The sequence below is a fragment of the Parasteatoda tepidariorum genome, chromosome 1 (genome assembly GCF_982258835.1).
Source record: "Parasteatoda tepidariorum strain Cologne lab strain chromosome 1, Ptep-v5.0, whole genome shotgun sequence".
In the NCBI taxonomy this organism is placed as follows: Eukaryota; Metazoa; Arthropoda; class Arachnida; order Araneae; family Theridiidae; genus Parasteatoda; species Parasteatoda tepidariorum.
Window position 1 is genome coordinate 99,347,455 of NC_141755.1, and position 23,168 is coordinate 99,370,622.

The following is a 23,168-nucleotide window of genomic DNA, read 5'->3' on the forward strand; positions in this document are numbered from 1 at the left end:
ATTTTTGTTTTTGTCCAACGGATTGAAGTATTGAAAGTATTAATTATTATCTACTATTAAAAATGCAGATAATTTCGGGAGAAAGCTACTGGAACCTTTTTAGAATTTTTTCGTTCATATTTTCGGTTTTTGGTTTCTAATTTATTGAAACGCTTTCTGGTTTTTAAAATATTATTATTATTTTTTTCGATAGGGGGAAATATTATCTGCCATTAAAAATGACGATAACTTCCAGGTTAAGAACTCCTTATTTTTTTTAACTTATTTTTTTATATTTTCGGTTGAAATTTTTTTAAAGATTTTTAGATTCTTAAAATGCTTTTTTTTGGCATTCTATTGGAAAAATTTTAATCCTTGTTTTCTTTAATTATAGAAAGAAATATTCAACAACAGCAAATGTAAAAATATGTATAAATATGTGTTAAAATTAAAAAGTATTTTTTCTTTATTTGAGTTCGAGATCTGAAACATCTTAGCGAAAGAATATAGCTTTTTAATTTTTTTAAAACTTGACTAACTTTTTTTAAAGAAAAATTCAAGGAAAAATGTGCAAAATGATTACTCACAGTTTTAGAGCAAGGTATTTTCTCTAATTTCTTCTCTAATTTCAGTCATTAAACATTCTAAATTTAAAATAAATAAGAAAGAATTTTAAGGTAATAGCGCATTAGAATTTCTCCCAACCACAGCCTAGAAAATAACTCATTGTTTCTATTATTCTTTATTACTCATACCCGCTTCTAAAGAATGTCCCATTCATTTTGAAAACAATTTTCTCAATTCTATTCTTTTAATTTACAACTTTTCTTATCTTAATTTTCATTTGGCGAGATCGTGCGACGGAGTTGAAATTAGTTTCCGAAAATCGATTTCATTTTTAACTAAATTTCTGGTCGGTCAATTGTTCCAACAGAGGAAAAGACCTGCGATTCCCGATTATGATAAGAAGACACCTTTCCTTGAAATGTTAGCCAATTCTTTGTGTTTGTTTTTTATTTATTTTTTTCTCAAACAACCTGTGAATCGTCTGCCCTTCCGTCGCAATGATGAAAGAGTCGATTTAAACCAGATAGGGATGTTCTTGAAATGAAAAGAATAATGAGTATTCGAAAAAGAAAAAAAAAGAACGGGCATCTCTCAAAACAGGCTTTTGACTAATTTGCTTTGGAGGCTGGGTGTGGGGAAAAATCACATCTTCGCTTTCACAAAAATGAAAGGATGATGATGCCACTAAACGCTTTGAAGTTCTTTACACAATTGGGAGAAGTTTTTGTTTAGTGAACAGGTTTCTAGAGCGATTCATAGAAAGTTTGTTTTTTTATCAACTTAGATTCCTTGCTCCTGCAATGATATAGAGAAGAATTAGAAAGCATTTGTGGATTTCAAATCTCTCAGGATACTTTGTGTGCAGCAATAAACCTTTTTCTTTCTGAAAAGCAAACGAATCTTCCAATTTCATCATGAACGTAAGCATTTTATAATCGTTATTTTTTAAAAAAAAACTAACTTCGAATTTATGAATTTGTATTCAATAAAATATAACTTATATGAACTAATTAAATATCTAATTTTTCTATAAGCTACTTAGATTTCAAATAGCTAGGGACACTTTGTGCGCAGCAATAAACTCTTTTTTTCTTCTCAAAAGCTACCATGAATGTAAGAATTTTTATTATTTTTATTCATAATAATGTCTCATTTTGGATTTATGAGCTTTTAGTCATTAAATATTATTTTTATGAAATAATTAAATGTCTGCTTTTACTAAGAGTTATAGTATTTTTGACTAGCTGTGTGTAGAGTAATAATCTTTTTCTTTTTGAAAAGCAAACGAATCTTCCAATTTCCTCATGAGCGTAAACATTTCTTAATCGTTATTTATAAAAACACCTAACTTTGAATTTATGAATTTGTATTCATTAAAATGTAACTTTTATGAACTAATTAAATATCTGATTTTACTATAAGCTATTTGGATTTCAAATATCTAAGAATACTTTGTGTGCAACAATAGTAACCCGTTCTTTCTGAAAAGCAACGAATCCTCCAACTTTCTACTTTTAACGTAAGCATTTATTATTTATAAAAGCATCTAACTTTGGAATTATGAACTTATATTCATTGCAATATTTTTTTCATAAAATAATTTTACTCAATCATTCTTCTTTCTTAGTTAAGTTATGCCTGAGAGATGATAAAACTAATGTTTTAAAAGCAAAACTTCTTATCAGTGGGTAAAACTGCTAACTTTTGCTACTCGGAAATTAAAAAAAAAAATTATTAACCTCCTGTGGTTTGTCTATGAATAACAATCCAGCTATTATCTTTATATATATATTTGTATTACGTAACGCCAAAATATCGGGATTTCTTTACTTACATTGACAGCACTTCAATTGTAAGTAAACTACATTGGATGTATTCTTGACTTTGAAATGTATGTAAATATGTCTCATACTAAAATGAATTGTTGATTTTTAATTAAAAATCTATATGCATTTCGAACATAAGTTTTTTCATAATTTTTTATCAACAAAATAAGTTCACTGTTATTATTATTATTGTTTTTAATTATAAGACATTCTTGAAGTCAAATAAGACAGTTAATACATTTTTGAAATAAGATAAAAATCAAACTATTTATCTAATGATGGTGTTGCAGTTTTCCTTGGTTGACGGTGCATTTTTATTGGGCCGGAAAATGCATATGGTAGGATCCAGTTTTTCCACATTAATTCTCATATTTGTTTGGTTGTCATGAGCATAAAATTGATATGAATCGTAAAAATATTGTCTTCCTATAAATATTTTTGCAAATTGAATAAATATTTCGAAAATTTAAAGGGATTTACATGAATTGTTATTCTTACGTTTGTAGTTTTGTTTGTTTTCTAGATTAAGTGTTTCAGAGGATTATTATTAATTAGAATAACGTAATTCAACGTTGCATTTTAAGATAAAGTTATTCAAATCGGTGTCCGATCTTATTAATCATTTTACAATTATTATTTTTTGGTGCTACTATATGAATACATACATTTATATACTAATATGAATTACAGTTAAAGAGATGTGTTTAATTATTTAAAACTTAACTTTTAGCTTCGTGCACAAAATGATGAGAGCAAGCATTGTATTTAAAATATATCTGAAGAAAAAATATAAAATTACAGTTGTGATTTCTCCAAATTTGTTACAATAATATATTTTTAATTGGGTATACTATAGCCTACGTCACAGGTTGTGTTATTCCTACTAAATTTAACCCATGAACGGCATTTTCTGCGAGCCTAACTTCAAGCCACAAATAAACAAACGAAGTGTTAGATCGTTTAAATAGCTGCTCGCCAGATTTTATTGCATTATAAAGAAAAGTAATTGATATTCGATTTTTGATTAATAATTGATTTATGTGGATAGTGGCATAGAATTTAGCATTGCGTCATGGTAAATGTTATTCCTACTAAGTGGAAGTAGTTGTGTTTTTTTTTATATTATACTCAATTATGAATGTTATATATATATATTGTTAGATTTCAAAAAAATTAGTTTATGTCCTCTAATAGATCTTAATAGTATCATAAGGGAAATATTTATACGTGGGATATGGGGGCACTAGTGTTCTTTTTAATGCATGTGTGTTTAGTTGAAAAATTTCAACTGTTTTGTGCGAAAAAACTACAATTATTGCGAAATAATCATTGGGGTTGGTGAGCGTCAGCGGACAGGGGGCTTAGCCCACTGTGTACTATATTTTGTAAACATTATTACTACAACAATTTTAAATGTACTAAGAAAAATAGTGTGGCTACCACTATTATTATTAAACATCTATTCATTAGTATATAAAGCATGCTAACTCGATTATATCTTGGTACCTTTTGATAGATGATGGTTGACATTGTCGATTACTCCTTTCCCCACAAACACATTTCAGAAGTATTAAATAGGTTACGGTTGCGAAGTATCAAACAGATTTGATGAGTTATCAGTAGTTATTTTGGCTATCTACCCTAAATTTAAGCTTAAAATTTTTCTGTAGTTTAATTTGTAACTAAGTTAAATAATGTTATGATTTATAATTTATTTTGACTTTCGTTTTAGGAGGGAAAAAATCGCTTTAATTTCTTGTATTTATTCATAACGGATTTTGAGAGCTTTCAGCATCTTCTGTGATTAAGTGTTTAAACTATTGTATGAATTTCAGACTTGTGAAACTTTTCTTAAAATTTTTCAAGAAAAAAACATTAAAGAATTTTTCATTCATTTAAATTTGATTTTGAAAGTTACTGCCTTCAAGATTCATTTTTTTTTTAACTATCATGAGAATTCAGGCTCTAAACACATGCTCTAAAAACGCCATTTTATTTTCGGATAATGTATTTTAAAATCGCTGGTTAATACTCTGAAATTTTTTTACAACTCTATGAGTTTTACTCAATACTAAGTGTTGAAGTTATAAAAATTCAGTATATGTAGTTTAAATTAAGTTTTGTTAATTATTGAAATGTTTTACAACCACTTTGTTTTGCAAATGATCTTACAATTTAGCGGTGATTCACAATAGATTTTGAGAAAAATTAACTTGACAACTATTTTCTTTTTCTCTCTAATGCTATCAATGCTAAAAAGAAATTCAGAAATTTGATAATTTGTAATATGTAGCTTATTATACAAAAATGCCAACTATATAAAAAAAATGTCACTTTTCTGTCACTTGCGTTGATTTGTCTATTGTACGATGGTATGAATCTCCGTAGTAGTTCTTATTTTTTATAACCGTTGGTGAACAACCGACCCAATTTTTTGAGTTTACGACTGTTAATGTTCAATTCTGTAGCCTCGTAATTTAGAACCCAATCCGGAAGACAAGGGAACTCCTGGATCAAATAGTGGAAGAAATTTGCCTTCATGGAGGACATCTTCATGGAACTAACCCGCATTTGCGTTACATGGAGAGGAAAACCTCGAAGACCATCCATGGTTAGCCTGACAGCAAGGGGACTCTAACCCATGATCCCTCTACCACTGAGGATATATTACGTCAGCACTGTGGTCGGTGCAAGCCGGATGATCGACGAGTCATCGCTGGGATTCGAACCCAGTTCACCTCATTGGCAGGCAAACGCTCTATCCCCTGAGCCATCACGGTTCTTTGTAGTAGTTGCAGAAGATACCGATAATGCTTTGTGGTTATCAGATTATAGATTTTTCCTCCATATCTGTGATATAAATTATTTAAACCTTCTGCGCTGTAATTAAACACCTTTTTCTTCAGACAATATATTTACAAGAAAAAGTTTCATTTGTCATCAAACGAAAATTTTATAATAAAGCTATTACGAAACAAACATTTAAGAAGGACAAAAAAAAAATCTGTCATTAATTGCACATCTCTTGTTGATATTTATCTTGAACAATAACGATAGATTGTTTTGTCTCACGCTTTTCACTCTGAAATAAACAAAGCACGTAATGTTTCGTGTGTTTACCGTTTTTTTCTTCTATAGAATATAACTTTTGTCCTTCGTGGAAGTTCAGTCAGGTTGAGAAATTCCCAAATGCTAATTATCTGGTAATTCCCATTTAATTGTTGAAGATTCCCCCCTTCTCAATCTTGCTTTACATTTTAAATGCAAAAGAATTGTTAATTTCATCACGGTGTTTCCGATTTGCTTAAGAGGATGCAATATCGATGGAGAAACGCTTCATGGCAAATTATGTTTTTTCATTAGTAATTTAAAACCTACATTTTAAAAAAAAGTGAGCTAAGGTATAGTGGTATTGGGGTAATAGGTTATCATAGTGGTATTGGAGTAATAGGCTATCATAGTGGTATTGGAGTAATAGGTTTTTTTTCACTCGCCATTAAAAGGATAAGTAAAGGAGAAAATTGCCTGATTTTGGTGAATTTTTTAACATTAATTTTCAATTAAATTTACAAATATTTAAATTTAAAAGCATTGAATTTTCGCTAGTCTTTATTATATTCCTCACTCCTCAAATTTAAAAATTTAAGACATAAAAAAACACCTAACTACAGAAGCTAGTTAATGTTTTGAAAGTCTGAAAACTTCAACGAAAAAAAAATTAACAGGAAGACAGTATTGCCATGTTAATTAGAATCAAAAAGATGACTAGATAATTTACTAATCCAATGACTAGATAATATCTAAATTGTTGAATATGCCTTATTAAATTAACTATAAATATTTTTGATATAAAATTACCTTGGGCATTTTCTAAAACATCTCAAAGATGATTCAAGCGAAATTTAACATTTCAAATTTAATTCATAATTTGAAGATGATATGCATGTTCTAGCTAATATGAACTATATTAAACTAAGTTCAACTTTAGGAAATAAATATGCATCCTTTGAATTATTGCTTTTCTTACCGTACTTACTCATGTAATTACCAAAAACTGGCCATCTATATAAATGTATGCTTGTCTTTAGAAAGCTTGTCTCACTCATATAATTACCACTGACACACATTATTTTATTTTTGTTCAACTTTGTAATAGCCTAAATTGAGTTTCTTAGTTAAATCGTTTTATGTGCTTATTAATATTAATTATTTAAATTACCTTTGCTTTTATTTTCGTGGCTACAGTAATTGCGACAAAAAGAAAATCGGTTTCGTCTTTTTTTAATGTAAGCATTGCGCTCACATTTTTTTCTCTATGTTAAATAATGGAAAACAGCTCTTTGATGGAAGTAAAACAGCCAATTTTCTCACGTTTCAAACCCATTTCCTTTTCTCAATTTCTTCTTCAAAGAAAAAAATAAAATAAAATCTGAAATCATCCTACTACTTTTCAATTTAATTGTTGACCCATATGGTCAAGGATATTCCTAAAACAAATAACTTGTTTCATTTATGCATGTTTCTTTAAACTTATTATTAACTTCTCATTTCATATTCTAATTAATTAAATAGGGGTTTAACAATGCCGCATATTTCACACAGGCTGAAGATGACAGTAAGATATGTAAATCAAAAAAAAAAAAATTTCAATTAAGACAATTCAAAACAGCTGACATCAAATCATGTTGCATGTCATGAATATATTGAAATCATAGACTTAGTGACTTTTCACAAACTAATAATTAAAAAAGTAAAGTTTGATAGGTTAATATATGAGTAGAGTTTCACAATCTACTCTTGAACAAAATAGTATTTGAATCTGAATGCGTTTTTTTGAAACACTTGACAAATAATATTTCAACGTAATGAGTTCTGAAAAACAATGATATATCAAGGAAATTGCGAATGATTGTTTTATATTATTTTCACTTTGGGTTGTAATATTTGATTTCAGGTTTATTTAAATTGTAATTAACCAAATTCAACATTATTTGGAGGACAGACCGGAATGTGTAGTGGTCAGGGAGGTGACCTCACATCAGAAATGTCCCGGGTTCGAATCCCGGATAAGGCATGGATGTCTTTTCATTCTCTGTACTAACTGTCCTTACTGTGGGAACAACGTTGGTCCACCTAATATGGTGCCCCGAAAGAGTGGCCAACGGAATGACAATTGTCAATTGCGTGGACATTGAAAAAAAAAACATTTAGAGGGAAAGACATTTTGTTTAAAGTATTACTCTGATCAACTGTAGTAAGTTATTGAAATACACATTTTAGCGATTTAACTATACACATAAATTATTTTATTTCATCCTTGCTAAAGTAAATATTGTTTCAAGATAATTAGGTACTTGCACTTCAGGAAATAAAAGACCACGTATAACAACACATGTGACCTATGACGTCAGCGACAACTGATTGCTTATAAGCAAAATTGCGTGTTTAAGTTGAGATAAGTTTCTCCGCATAAGTTAGAATGCTAATTAGCGTGAGAATATTTAAATACAGTGTCTAATAGGGCATCAAATTTATAAAAAAATTATTTTTTCTCGTTTACGTCTTTTTCTTAACTTGGATTCATTATTTGTTTATGTATTTTATTGTAACCGTGATATATTTTTGTTCTGTGCACCTGGCAACTTCGATGCAGAATTAGTTTGTTTATGTTCTACATGACTTCACGCCTGTCTTATGTAGTGAATGTAAGAAGATGTAGTGAAAAAATTAAAATCTTTGTACAAGAATATAGAATGTATCATTTAAGAGAATTGATGCTTGACTTTCCCGAAATAGAGTGGAAAGAACAGTTGCTAACGTAAACAAATGCCACGTTTATACAACCAATCAGGATCGAGATACTCACCCTACGTCATTTGCAGATGTCCCATTGCTTAGTAATTTCTTCTTTGTAATAAATTATTCGACTTCATGCTTATGCGAATAATAATTATCAAAACCCAACTTTATTGGGAGGAAATTATGTTTTGTTTAAAATGTTACTTATAACACTCATAGTTACTTTATATAATTTCAAAAATGCAGACATTTTATGTAATTGGATACCTGCATGTAAGAAACAACTTTTAAAAGAAAAACAAATCAATACTTTATTAAAATTTACACACACCGTTATTCTAAAAACTCAAAATCTATATCGTACACAAGAACTGCTGTTGACAAAACATGGAATACTAAATACTGCTGTTGCCAAAACATGGAATACTAAATATGTAATAAGAATATAATTAATGTTCACGTTCACACTTTTACACTCGACCATCCTGACTTTTGGACGACCTCGTCCCTTCGAAACAACTTATAATCCTTCAAGTGAAGCGGCACACTTTTACACCTCTTTGGTCTACTGTTATCTTGGCTTAAATTTTTATTTGGATCGTCGTTGCATTGATTTGTACTATTGTTGTCGTTTATGGGCTCACAAGCAATGAAGTTTTTCTTACTTCCAGTAATATTGTCCCCATCATCAGACGGATCTTCGTCGTTGACCAGATGAAATAGTTTCATTTGCGAAGCGTGGGCGGTAGTCGTATAATTATGTTGCCTTCTTCTTCCTTGTCCAACTGCGCGTAAATCAGTTACTTGATAAGTGTCGGATGGTAATATTTTGATGACTGTCAAAGGACCTCTGTACTTAACTTGGGTTTTAGTGTTAGATAAGGCAGTTTGTTCAGGTAATCGTCTTACGACCACAACGTCACCTATATTGTACTTAAATGCATCACATCGATGTTTGTCATAATTCCTTTTCATCTTTTCTTGTGCAATGATAATACTTTCTTGGGCATTTCTTTGCAGTTTTGTTGGATTTACGTAGTCATTTGATGTTGGTAGTAGATCTTGCGTTACCAATTGAACTGTACGCGGTTCAATCACGAACTTTTCGAGGGTCTTCAACACAACCCTATCAGGCATTTCATTAATCTGGAAATCATGCAAAAAATCCAGGTCTTCCACATGAACTAACTTGGACCTGCCTTGATTTCTAACCATTATTATCTCGGGTGCGTCAATGATGTCCTTCCCGATGAGAACATCCGGGCCTTCAAATGTATCATCAGTCACTACATAAAACAGAACTTCCTTCAGCTTTACCCTGTCTATAGTCACATTAAGTATGATAATTCCTAGTGACTTCCTTACACCTCCAATACCCCGAATTCGTGTAACTATATTTTTATGAATATTTTTATTAAGCATTTGTGCAAAACTATATTTTAACATAGATATATCAGCAGCGGTATCCATAAGAGCACTTGTATTTACTTCTTCTATGATAATATTCTTCGTTGTACTATTACTGGAACTGGGTGAAAACGAAACTGCATTGACTAATGGGAAAGACGCTATCTTTGGACATTCCTTTGTACCATGTCCTTCTGTTTTGCAGGCAGTACAAAACTTTGGACGTTTTGGATTTACACAATCACGGGCAAAATGGCCGGTATCATAACAATTGTAGCAAACAGTTTGATTATTAGTTGTACTTCGACTTGGCTCTGTTTGTTCACCTTTGGCGACATTTTCTTCTTTCAAAAACTTATTGTTACTATATTTATTATTATACTGAATATGATTCTTAAAAACATCTTTGAGTTCAATAAATTCATCTACCTTTTCAGCTAATGTATAAGGTGAAATTATATGGGTCCACTGATCCAAGTAACGTTCTCGTATATCTGGCGGCACCCGAGCTTTCATTCGATCTGTGATGATCAGGTCTTTTAAACTCTCAAAACTACTTATTTTAAGTCCTGCAGTCCACCCATTAAAATACGTTTCAAGCTCGTGGTAATATTCTTTCCATGACTTTCCATCAGTATTCTCATGAGAATAAAAAAGTTGTCTAAATTTTTCAGGACTTAGTCTGTAGCACTTAAGCAAAAGAGATTTAACATAGTCATAATTTTCTGACTGTTCTTCTGGTTCTCTCATTATCATTTGGACAATTTCACTTGGTAACTGGTTAATTAAACATGCCATCCACAATGAACTTGGCATTTGTACTCTTTTCATTACTCTCTCGAAATGTACTAAATAAAGGCTGATATCCTCATTACTCGTAGAAAACTTTCTCAGTTGTGACTGCCAATCAACTTTTGGCGACGATGTTATTACTTCAGTTTCGACTACTTCTGAAGTTTTAGCAGCAATATCTAACTTCTTGAGTTCCAATTCATGTTCCCGATCGGATTTTTCTTTTTCCAATGCATGTTGGCGATCGGCTTTTTCTTTTTCCAACGCATGTTGGCGATCGGCTTTTTCTTTTTCCAATGCATATGCATGTTGGCGCTCGGCTTTTTCTTTCTCTTCTTGACGAAGGCGCTCGGCTTTTTCTTTCTCTTCTTGACGAAGGCGCTCGGCGTCTTCAACTAAATTTTCTACCATTCCTCGAACCATTTCTTCATCGTATTTCTCGCTATTCAATATTAACTTTCTCAAGTCAGGGATTTTCAAAGTAGTAGACGAAACATCTTCAGATAACTCATTAGCTACGTAACGTAACTGATCTTTGCGAAGTCGCGATAAAAATGCCATTTCAAACTCAAAACTCAAAATTAATAACAGTTGCCTGTTAATCCCACTTCTGATAATGTAAGAAACAACTTTTAAGAGAAAAACAAATCAATACTTTATTAAAATTTACACACACCGTTATTCTAAAAACTCAAAATCTATATCGTACACAAGAACTGCTGTTGCCAAAACATGGAATACTAAATACTGCTGTTGCCAAAACATGGAATACTAAATATGTAATAAGAATATAATTAATGTTCACGTTCACACTTTTACATGCAAGTGACGTCATCATGAGTATGGGTCCTGAATGCTTATCGAAGCGTGTCATTTGTGTAAGCAACTGTTCCTTACATTCTATTCCGAGTAAGCCTAGCCCTTCAAATAAGAATTCTCATAGATGACACATTCTATATTTTTTCACGAAGAAAGAATCAGTTTATTGCTTACTAAACACAAAGACAGACTAACGTCGCTTTTGTGGTTTGATTATAAGTGCCACTTTCATTTTGTATCCTAAGTTTAGTTGCCCCTGAATGGCAACATGGTGAAAGGAAAAGAATAAGCTTTAACTTAAAAAAGATTTTGCTTTTTTTTGTTATTGAAAAATAAAAAGAATTTTGGAGAAAACTATTGGGGTTTCTTTTTCTTAAATCCAACAATATGTACTATAAAGAATTCTGTTTGCTTACGCTTGTGATCTCACGTCCAATATTCATTTCTTAAAAATTAAATTTATTTATTTGAGTCATTGATAAATATTATGAAAGGTGAAATGGATAGAATTGTATCATTATATTTCGCTTATGATTCTATTAGTAATCATAAATAATTTTCCTTAATAATCATCTTTTTAACATTTAGAATTAAAGGTAATTGTTATAACAAATTTAAAATTAAAGGTAATTGCTATAACAAATTTAAAAAGTCTGTCTAGAAAAACAACTTTAAATTATGTTCAGAAAAAAATAATTAAGAATAAGAGATAAGTCATTCAAGAGTTTATTTTTAATTAAATAATTTAATTTTTATATTTATCTTTTTTCAGAGGTCGACTTATACCTCCCAATATAACAGAAATTTTCTATCTTATATTCAAAAATAGAGGGTCGACTTAATACACCACAATTTTCGCTATTTTTCTGCACAATCAAGCTTTAAAATTAAAACTACAATTTCAAAACTAAGGCTACTTATTTTTTATGATATGAATCTTGTGCAGTTATCAGTCTAAACAAAGAAGAGGGGAGGTAGAGGGAGTTATTCAGGTATTTTGATGGCGTCATAACTTCTAAATAATGAGTCTCCCAAGGAATTTCGCAATAACTTAAGGATGTGTCAAGGACACGTGCTCATCCGAAGAGAAAGTTAAAATATGACGTAACTATCTTTATTCTGGAATAACCCTTTCTTGTGTGCTCATCTGATTCACAGACGATATTTCTTTCCTCATTCTTTTCAGTTGATTGCTATATATATATCGATATATAAATATCGATAGTTAAAATTGAGTTGTGCTAGGCGATATCGTAATTTCACAACGCGATGTTTTTTTTTTTTTTTTTTTAATTAATTTACATTATTTTAACATAGTTATTGAGCTACTTTTCTTATAAAAAAAATAAGTAAATAAAATAGGAAAAAAAACTTAATTTTTGAATTGTAGGCAAAATTTTGGCGATAGAGTAAAGGTCATGTTTTAAGGCCTACGCGTTTTCATTGTTATTCACTTTTCGGTGAAATATAGTGTTTTTGTACTTATGTGTCGTGAGGTTTTGCATAGAGTATTTTTTTAATGTTAACTGCAACGCTAATTTTAGATACACTGATCTGTAGAGAATTTTTTCACATGCTCTGTGTTGCGTCAATGATTTGTAAACTCTCTAGGTCAGCTAGCACTACTGTCGTCAGCGCTACATCGTAGCGAAGAAGTCATAAACTAAGTCTGTATGCTTGTAGTTACTTTTAAAATTTTCATTAAATTTTCAAACTGAATTGTTTTGAACATTTTTTTTAAAATTATATGTAGCTAAATAACTGTCTTCCAGTTTTTTACACGTAATTTTCGCACGAGAAATGTAGAAAAAAATTTAAGCATTTTTTAAACATTATTAATTATGAGTAAAATATAACAATAGATTTGCCAAGTGAATTACACTCAACATCAACTACAGTATCGTTGTCAATTATTATCCCGGTATTTTATAATCGTCGTTGAACAGCCGTTTATGGGCTTATGACTACTAATATTCAACTCCGTAGCCTTATAATTTTGAACCCAATCCAGAAAACGAGGGAACTCCTGGATCAAGTATTGGGAGAAATTTTGCCTTCGTGGAGGACTTTTTGTTGGAGCTAAACCGCATTTGCGTTACATGGAGAGGAAAATCACAAAAACCTTCCACGGTTAGCCTGACGGCAAGGGGACTCTCACCCATGATCTGTCGACCACTGAGGATATTTCACGTCTGCACTGTGGTCGGTGCGAGCTGAATGTGGATTCGTATCAATCAGTAATCGCTGGGATTCGAACCCGGTTCAGTTCATTGGAAGGCGAATGGTCTATCGCCTGAACCATCGCGGCTCATTAATTCAAGAGTTATCGTTGCAAGATGAATATCTTTGACAATAATCCACACGATATTACCGTATTCGATCATTATTGTTGCCGATAAAATTCGTAATATAGTCGTTGTTCTTAGCTATTTATTTATTTAAACATTCTATATCGGCATGTTAGTATGTAAAAATCATCTTTGCTCCACCTATCTCAAATAATTTCTCATTCTATGGCGTAAGATTTGAAAAATGTTTTATGCTTTTTTTTTTTTTAAATTTCTGTAGTTATTTAGTTTGGTCATGAATTTTGAGCTTAGATTAATATAGATAATTACGTATAGATAAGAAGAACATCCACACCTTGTATGTGAATAGTCTATTCCCTCGCAAGGCAATCTTTGTAACCAATTATCAAACTTGTTTTTCCAAAACAATAAATATTTATTTACTTAATAAGTATTTATTATTTTTTGCAAGTTCATTTAAAAATGTTTTGAATTGATTTAAAATGCAAAGTAAAGAAATTTTTACATTTTGGCTTAAAATCTGAGACAACGTTAGAAGCATTTCTAAGGAATAAAAATTCAAAATATTCATATTTCTGAATATTTCTTTTTCAGAAACTAACAAACTTATTTTGAGCAAATTATTGATTTTGATTGCTAAAATTATTAAAAAAATATTTTGCTTGTCTTACTGCAATTGAATAAATACGTTTTACGTGCGTGAGCAACATATTTTTCATAGCTAAATTGGTTATACTGTAGCCTACATCACACGCCTACTGAATTAAACCAGTAAACGGCATTTTCTGGATTCTAGCAACAAATAAACATTAAATGAAGTTAATAAGCAACAAATAAACATTAAATGTTTTAAGTCGCTGCTAGCCTGGTTGAAATTGTATTAGTTTAGTTCTCTTTGAAATAATTGATTTTGTTGTTTTATCTAAGTTTATGTATATATATATATATATATATATATATATATATATATATATATATATATATATATATATATATATATATATATATATATATATATATATATATATATATATATAATAAACATATTTAAAGCTCAGTTTATTAATTAAACTAAAAGGTAAATATTATTACTAGTAAAATTTTCGAAGTTGAAGTAGTTCATATTATACCCGATTAAGTACATTTAGGGTTAGGGAAATACAGAGAGTTAAAGTTACATTAAAAAGACGCTTTACTGTGAAAGAAATACTTTGTGGCGAATTCTGTTTCAGCTGCTAGTTTAAAATAAATCATCATTATATTAAAAAATCTTCAAACAGTAAAAAAAGTCTTATTCGCGAAATATCGAAGGGCTAATAAATTATGTTAGAACTAGGATGCTTCACATGATGATCGTATAACAAAAATATTTATTTTGCGATATTTATTTACATTTCTTAATCATTAACTATTTCATAAATTTGATATTTCTCTTGTTTGAGTGAATTGTCTTTTTCGAGGCATTTTGCTGGGAGAACCGCAGTTTTTAAATTCGAAACATATTTAATTAGCTAGAGTAACGAAAGTTATAATAGAATTATGTGTTTGCGTTTGGCACGCATTAAGGGTTGTCTCAATTTCAAGCGCGGAAATGTTTCTCCTCTTACTCCCGCACTGTAATTAACTTAGCGTACGAGGAGTTGGATCCAAGTGCCAACACCCAGTGAACGAACTATATCAACATTTTGAACTTCATGGTTTACTATTGTTTTGTCTGAACTCACTTTTTTCTATACTATACATTTTTAATTTTTTAATTGAGGAGAAACAGAATTTGCCATGTAGGGCTTCTTGCCTGATATAAAGTACTCTTAAGAAACCCTTTCAAGGTAAATTCTCTTTCACCTGCGTAAGTAACTTAAAATTAAAGGCATCAAAAAGTGAGTTTAGGTTAGACCTCGAGTAAGACATGAAGTTTTACTCCATTTAAGTGCTGAAAAATCATTTTCAAAATATCGAAATGTACGAAGAAATTATGGCAGGATTTCTCAAGATAACGCAATGGAGAAGCAATCCTGTAATAATTTGGTTTTCTACATTAATATTTTGAAAACTTTTTTTCCGAATTTTAATCTTCATGATTTAGTCTACGTTTAAGGCCGGCCGAGTGGTTAGCGTGCCAGACTGCGGGCTCGAATCCTGATCTCGGAATGAATGTTTCTTTCTGTGAGTTGTTTTTTATTGTGTATGAAAATTGAGTCGTGATGGTTAAGGGGATAGAGCTTTCTCCTTCCAGTGAGATGAACCGGTTCGAATCCAGCGATGGTTGGTCGATACGAATTCCGCATCTGGCTTGCACCGACCACAGCGCTGACGTGAAATATCCTCAGTGGTAGATGGATCCCAGGTTAGAGTCTCCTTGCCGTCAGACTAACCGTGGCAGGTTCTCGTGGTCCGGCTTAATTTTTAGGGTAGAACTTATCATTTGTATTACGCGCCTACCCAAGTCAAAATTTTTGATGGTTTTTCAATGATGGCCCACCATAATCTGGATGGCAAACATTAATAATTCCATCACGAGCCATTATATTTTTGATGGAAGCCAACATAAGTAACCATCACCCCAATGTAGAAATTCGGACCTATGTATGATGGCCCAACATAAGAATAGCAACTTGTTTGGATGGCTTGTTCATGTTAAACCATCAGAAATTTCCATCATAATTTCTTCGAAATAAAATGTTGGAATGATTCTGAACAACCATCATCGTACTATAGGAATTTGGACTGATTTGTGATGGGCCAACATGAAAACAAAATTGTTTTTATGGTATTTTCTTGAGAAACAACGAGAATTTCCAATAAATCATCAATTTTGACTTTCTAATGCATGTAATTTTTTTTTATAAATTATTGCATCCGACTAACCTTATAAAATTTCTTTTGCAGATACATTGGTTTAGACTTGGGGGAATGATTCTCAGTATTGTGATCTGCTTTCTGACTACCGTGTACTGCCAGGATCAAAATTGGAATGGGCATTACTATCAGCATTATTCACCCAGTTCAATGTGGGTTGCACAGAACCACAATAATCGAGGCGGAGATCTGGAGTTGCAAAGTTCAATGAATAGACCATCTTCCAGCTTTGGAAAAATGCCTTGGAAAAACCCACAGTCCAAGCCACAGTGGCAATCTCCAATGTACAAGCCGAAATGGCAAGATTTGCTTTCAAAACCGCAATGGCAACTATCGAAAGCACACCACATGAAACCGTTTATGAAACGACCATTTAAGAATTCAAACTCACTAAACAAACAGCCGCATGACCAATGGAGAGCAGGACCTAAAGAGTGGCAAGGAAGATTTCGTACTAAACCTAATGGCATATTTTTCCCACAAACTACACCCCAACCCAGAAATTGGCCAGATTACATTCCTCCACTTTCTATTATAAAACCTTCTATGGATGATCCACATGCACTCTACAACTTCAAATAATAATTATTCATCAAAAATGACGCAAAACATTTATATGGTTTAAACAAATTCTCATTTGTTAGTGTATGATAAATATATCTGCAAGAAAGTATCTTAAAACAAAATCGAAGCTTTTTAGTACATATATGAATATCTACGATCTGTCTAACTAAAGAACTTCCCTTGCCACAGCTTGAGCACAGTCTATGACCATGGTTACGAGTTAAAACTATTTCAAGTAAAGCAGGTTTTGACTAGAGTCAGTCAGGGAAGTAAGCAAGAGCCGGACCTCTTTCAAAAAGCGTTTTTCTTGTTTCCATAGCAACAGACAGCTCCAAGCGCTTTGGCGAGAAAGTTTTTGGATTGGGCAGACAGATGCTATTTGGCGAGTGTTTTTCTCCCCACATATTGAGGTGAAATTAATGTTCCTATTTTGAGCTGTAGAAATTCCATATTTTTAAACTCAATATATGAAAAAGAGTTCTACTAAGGGATTTTTACCGGAAAGTGTCTAAATCATTGAAACAATTTTTTATTGCTCTCATTTAAGTTTTAACTCACTGAAAAAAATTCCATGGCTTTACCTGAATTTTTAATGTTATGACGAATTTTGAACTAAAAAAAGAACAACCAGCAAAAATTAAAATTTGAAATTAAGCTGCAAAAAATTTAGAAAATTGAATAAAGCGATGCTTTATCAGAGTAATTTCAAATTTTTCTGCCTAAAGAAGGAGTCTGTTTTCTTTTTCGTTATGTAGTTTGAATCTAGGAATGTTTTTAAAATTTTTCTTTTAATTATTTACCTTTTTAAGTTTTTTTAGGTGTTTTGTTATGTATTTCAAATAAAGGAAAGTTTTGTTTTTAAGATTTTATAAGTCTCTCTTTAATTGAACTGGGCTAATAATGATTATATTGTTCATTATAGGGGGAAAATTTGATGAATCAACTGTACAATGATTTGAGAATTTAGGTAAAAAAAAAGTACAACAGAACACTTTTTTCACAAGAAAGTTTAACTGACAGCGCTTTATACGTAATGATTTAAATTGTTCTTCAAGTGACTGTTTTTTTAGACATTATGATGTTATTTTATAACCGTCGTTGAACAGCCGATCTAATTTTTGGGAATTCGTACTGGGACTCCGTAGCCTTGTAATTTTGAACCCAATCCAGAAGACAAGGGAATTCCTGGATCGAGTATTGGGAGAAATTTGCCTTCGTGGAGGAGTTTTTGATGGAACTGACCCGCATTTGCGTTACATAGAGAGGAAGACCACCAGAACCTTCCACGGTTAGCCTGACGGCAAGGGGACTAACCCTTGATCTACCACTGAGGATATTTCACGTTAGCACTCTGGGCGGTGCAAGCCGGATGGCGAATTCGACTGGGATTCGAGCCCGGTTCACCTCATTGTGAGGCGAACGCTCTATCCTCTGAGCCATCACGGCTCAGTATATTGTAATTATCATCGAGAGATTAACTCATGTGTTGTCACAGAGATTACCAAATGCTCACTTTTCGATGGCATAGATTCACAAATTTTATTTTTCAACCAGAGATTATTTAAAGCACTCTTAATGTGCATATTTAAGAATTATTGTCGAAGTTGAAGCCATAAAAATGCATTGGCTAGGACTCTTGAAAATATATTGGACTTGAGAAAAACATTTAAAATCTAATGAATCCTTTCTGAGAAAGGTGACCAGAAAAGATCAAAACCCGTTTGTTTGCCAGAAAGGAATTGGAATGTGATTATTAAATATATTTTTAATTTAATATGCAAATCAAACTTATTACGATTGCTGATAACTCAGTTTCATCTGATGAAATAAAAGTGAAAATTCTTTTAATATTTGACTTAATTTCTGGATCGGAAGCAAGCTGAAAAGTTATTATTTTTTGATATAAGCATAAACTCATAATTTTCCATCTTAAATTGCGAAGACACTTTATCAGAAAAAATATTTTCTTTGATTTATAAATGACCAAATGGGGATTTTTAATTGATGAGTCATGAGTCAGGGCACAAAAATTATATATTTAAATATTAAAATAATTTCCAACCAAACTAATGTACAACCCAAATAATCATATGAAAGCGCATTAATTGTTTCGAAAATTAACTAGTGTTCGAAGTAAAGCATCAACTTTGTAAATTTATGAGAAAAACAATATAGTATTTCTCAATTCAAAAAGAACGGAAGAATTCATTTTTAGACGACAACTTCCGAATTGGAAAGAGCTAATCAGAAGATGTAAATAGAGTTTAATCAAATAGTGTAAAGACGGCACTTTCAGAAAAAATGTATTTCATTTGATTTAGATAACCAAAGGAAAATTTTAATTTAGCAAATAACGAGATAGAATTTTATACAAACTATGCAAACAAAATAATGGGAAAAAAGTATTTATTGGTTGAAAAACTAACTCGTATTTGAAATAAAGCATCGAAGCTTGCAAAGGGGACAAATTGACTAAGACTGAGTATAGAAAGCTCAGTATGGAAGAAAATATCCTAACATCGTTTTTTGTTTTACAGTGCAGGTAAGTGTACATTGCAGGTACATATTTCAAACATTTATGCATTTTTAAAGAGCTTTTAATATTGAATGAAAGCACAAATTGCGAATTTTTATACCTTAATTTAATTTTTTAAAGGAGAGGTTAAAAATAATCCAAACTTAGATAATTAAACTTGTAACTGTAATTATTCAACACGAATTAAAGTCCTTTATATTTTCTTTATTAATGTCAAACAAACTAACGTAGCTTAAAGAGAAAATTAAATTTCATTAAAATATAGATTTGATAAAATTTGCAGTTTTTGAAGATATTAAAATTTTTCAGAAACACCCGGACTACTCAAAACTGATAAAAGTTCTCTCTTAACCGAACTTTAGTTAAGTTTGAAAATCTGTTTACAAATTTGAATTTATGTTGAACTATGTAAGAAATTAAATCTGAAATAATTGCTAAAAATTTAACTCAGAACTTCACAAGAAATAATTTATAAAAGGATTTTTATAAGATTAAACAAAAATAAATTTTTAAGCAAATTTTTGACCTTGTATTTAAAAATCAAAGATAATTTAATTGGAGTTACGTACAAGTGACAAGTTTTAACCGAGAAAAAAATTAAAACTCATAAGAGAATCTAGAAGCTTGCATTCTAAGGGAAAAATCAAAAAGTTATTAACTTAAGAGATTACAAGTGTCGAAACGTTTGGTGGGACTTTACGTTATGCAGACTCTTTTTCTGGTTTGACAAAGAGTATGCTTAGATTAATTTCGATGGAATCTAAAATGTTCATTTTATGGAAAATCTAAACAGTTTGAAACTAGAATTAAACAGATTTGCTCTAGCAAACATATTTAGTATTTAAGGTGCCCTCGTAATCTTTAGTCCACCAACATCCTGAGCCACACAGCAAGAGTGACACTTAACTTCAAATTTTGCCCAAACTATATATTAGAAAAAAACTTTCTAGTAGAACCGTAAAAATTCCGCTTTGTGCGAGAGTATTAAATACTGGAATTTTTCTAATCCCGATCCTTAATCTGCAAATTAAAACCACACTAAAAACAAAAATTTTTAAATCAAAAATTTAATTTATTTTCAATATAAAATACACAGTACAGATACGATTTTTACAATTTATCTTTTAATATAGTCTAGCATTACAAAAAACTAAAAATCTATAACCAAAATACTTTTATGATATATAGTATAAATATCAGAGTAAAATTTCTTTCAATTACTGTAAAAAGTTTCAAACACTAGTTCAATACAATTATACAATGTAAACATTTACCACTAATTTTTTTCGTTAAACATTTACTACTAATTTGCTCCTGGAAAAATTTAGAATTAGAAATTATAACACTTTCACTTCCTTTGACTAATTTTCCACATTACTAAAAGCAGTGATTAATAAACAGTAAAAATCCTGATTTTAAACTAAATCTGTTAACTTATAAATTAAAAATTTTAGATCCTTGTAAAAAAAAAGACTTGTTTACTAAAGTCTTACAGCATGTTATAAAAATCGAAGCTCTATAAATTCTATCTATATTTGTTAATAAAACCAACGCTGCGATTATGACAACACTTTAAACTGTCAGAAATTTAGAAAAATTTTACATTTTGATTGGTAATTTATATTATTTATATTTTTGATTGGTAATTATATATATTCAATATTTGTTTTAAAAATATATGCAGAACTGATTTGGATTTATCATAGTAAATATACTGAAGCAATATATTCAAATTTATACTTTATAGTTTGGTGTGAGTTAGGAGAGGATTTTTACACCAATAATTTTCTTATATACGTATTAGATTAATTTTAGTGTCAAATGCTCACAAATTAATGAGTTTCAAAAATAAAAATACATAAATTTCTTATCTAACATATCAGAGTAGCATCAATATACATCAATGACATTTACATAATGAAAAATTATGATTTATGAATTCCATTAGGTACATATTTTATAATATAAGTTTCATTTTATGCCATACAAATAGATTACACATTCGATATCTAAGACAAGACTGATTACATAAAGCCTAAAAAGCAGTGGAATATACAGTTTAAGTCGATGTTAATTTAGCTGATACAAAATATTTAGGAAAAACTAAAAGTTTAAAATTTGAATAATTGTCTTAAAGTAGAATTTAATTAAAAAATAGTATTAAAAGTAAATGAAATAAAATGTACACTTTACAAGTTAATGCACGGCATAGCCTTCTCTTGTTTGTAAAAAAAATTCAAAAAATTTCTCAAACACAATTTTAAAATATGCTGATCCAAAAATATTAAAATTGACCTAAAATTAAAAATTTATTTACCTAATAATAAATCGTTAATTTCAAGAAATTTTCTAAGTGCTTAGAATTTTGAATAAACAAAACTGTTAAATGCAATTTAATGAAAATTACTCAGGTCGGTAATTGAATTTTTTTTAACAAGGTTTTAATAAAAGTACGAGTTAATTGTTAAAGTTTTCGTTTTCACAGACACTTTGCTAAAATTTCAAAATCTACAGAAAAGTTTTACTACCATTTTTAGGCCGATTATAAGGTAATATAGAGAAAGTACGATAACTTTAATAGTTACGCACTTTTAGCATACAAATCTTAGTTTACCGTTAACTCGAGTCGTTTAAAACCAATTGTCATACAACTTAAAAATTAAAATTTAGTTAATTTTGAAACATTTTTTTTATCCAGCTCCTCACTTCCTTAATTTCTAAGTTACAATATATCACTTTGACGTCTTAAATTTCTTAACAAAAAGAGAGTTCTAAATTAACACAACTGCTGAGAGTTTTTACGTACGGCAACTTACACTAGGAAATCTGAAACTTTCGAAACTGCTGAACGAGTGAGGGGGACGAAGAGGGCCGTCTACCGCTACCATTTCTAACTCCACACTTGTGTAGGACGGAAAATTTCGAAATTTTTGAACAAGTTTTTTTTGTTAGCGCTATATCAATATCCAAATCAAAAAGAAAGATTTCAAAGAATTAATAGTAATTAAGTTAAGTGTTTAGAAGTCTACGAATCTCATTAAAGTTTAAAACTATTTGATTTTAGTAGCGCAAAGAATTTTCGGTTACTCTTCTTAAAAATGTCAAATTTCGATTTTAGATTTGAGTAATGTATCGATGATTAACTTTAGTATTCCTGCTACCAAATTAACGGTTAATATTTTGCGTGCGTGCGAGCGTGCGCGTATGATACTACTTTCGCTCTATACAGCTTTGTTTAATCCCGGTGTTTCGATTTAAATTAAGAACCGTAATCGTCCTGTAATTGTTTTCCAGCTGTTTATTTTCTAAAATTAACTATTGGAACTTTAAGATAGAACTGCATTTTTATCTTAGAACTAACTTCAGGATGTTTTAAACGTTTTAAATACTATAAATATTACATCAGGCAAGGTATTACGAAGGAGCAATTTGAAAAAAAAACTCAATTTGGAAAGGTACAAAATGCAGTACTGCATCTTTTACGGTATTTTGTAAACTTTAAGTATTTGTTTCTTTATAGATAAGCATTTCATTTAATTATATTAAAAAAATTACGATTTCCTAACAAACTTTAAAAGATTTTAAGCTCTGTTTAGTACTTTATGAAGGAATTCACGATTTTGTATTCTCTAAGAAAAAAAACTGTTCTACATACAAATATTTTACTTTAAAACTAAAAACTAAAATTTAGTAAACCAAACCAAAATTTTC

The 23,168-nt window shown here is 30.4% G+C and overlaps 1 protein-coding gene across 1 annotated transcript; it reads left to right on the plus strand.

The window, feature by feature from the left end:
* The first annotated feature begins 1,093 nt into the window (after positions 1-1,093).
* LOC122271829 (uncharacterized) lies at positions 1,094-17,787 on the plus strand. The gene is made up of 2 exons (XM_043054346.3): positions 1,094-1,466; positions 16,388-17,787. Exons 1-2 carry the CDS (start codon positions 1,461-1,463, stop codon positions 16,937-16,939), a joined length of 558 nt encoding a protein of 185 aa, XP_042910280.2. The 5' UTR covers positions 1,094-1,460; the 3' UTR covers positions 16,940-17,787.
* Positions 17,788-23,168: the final 5,381 nt, after the last annotated feature.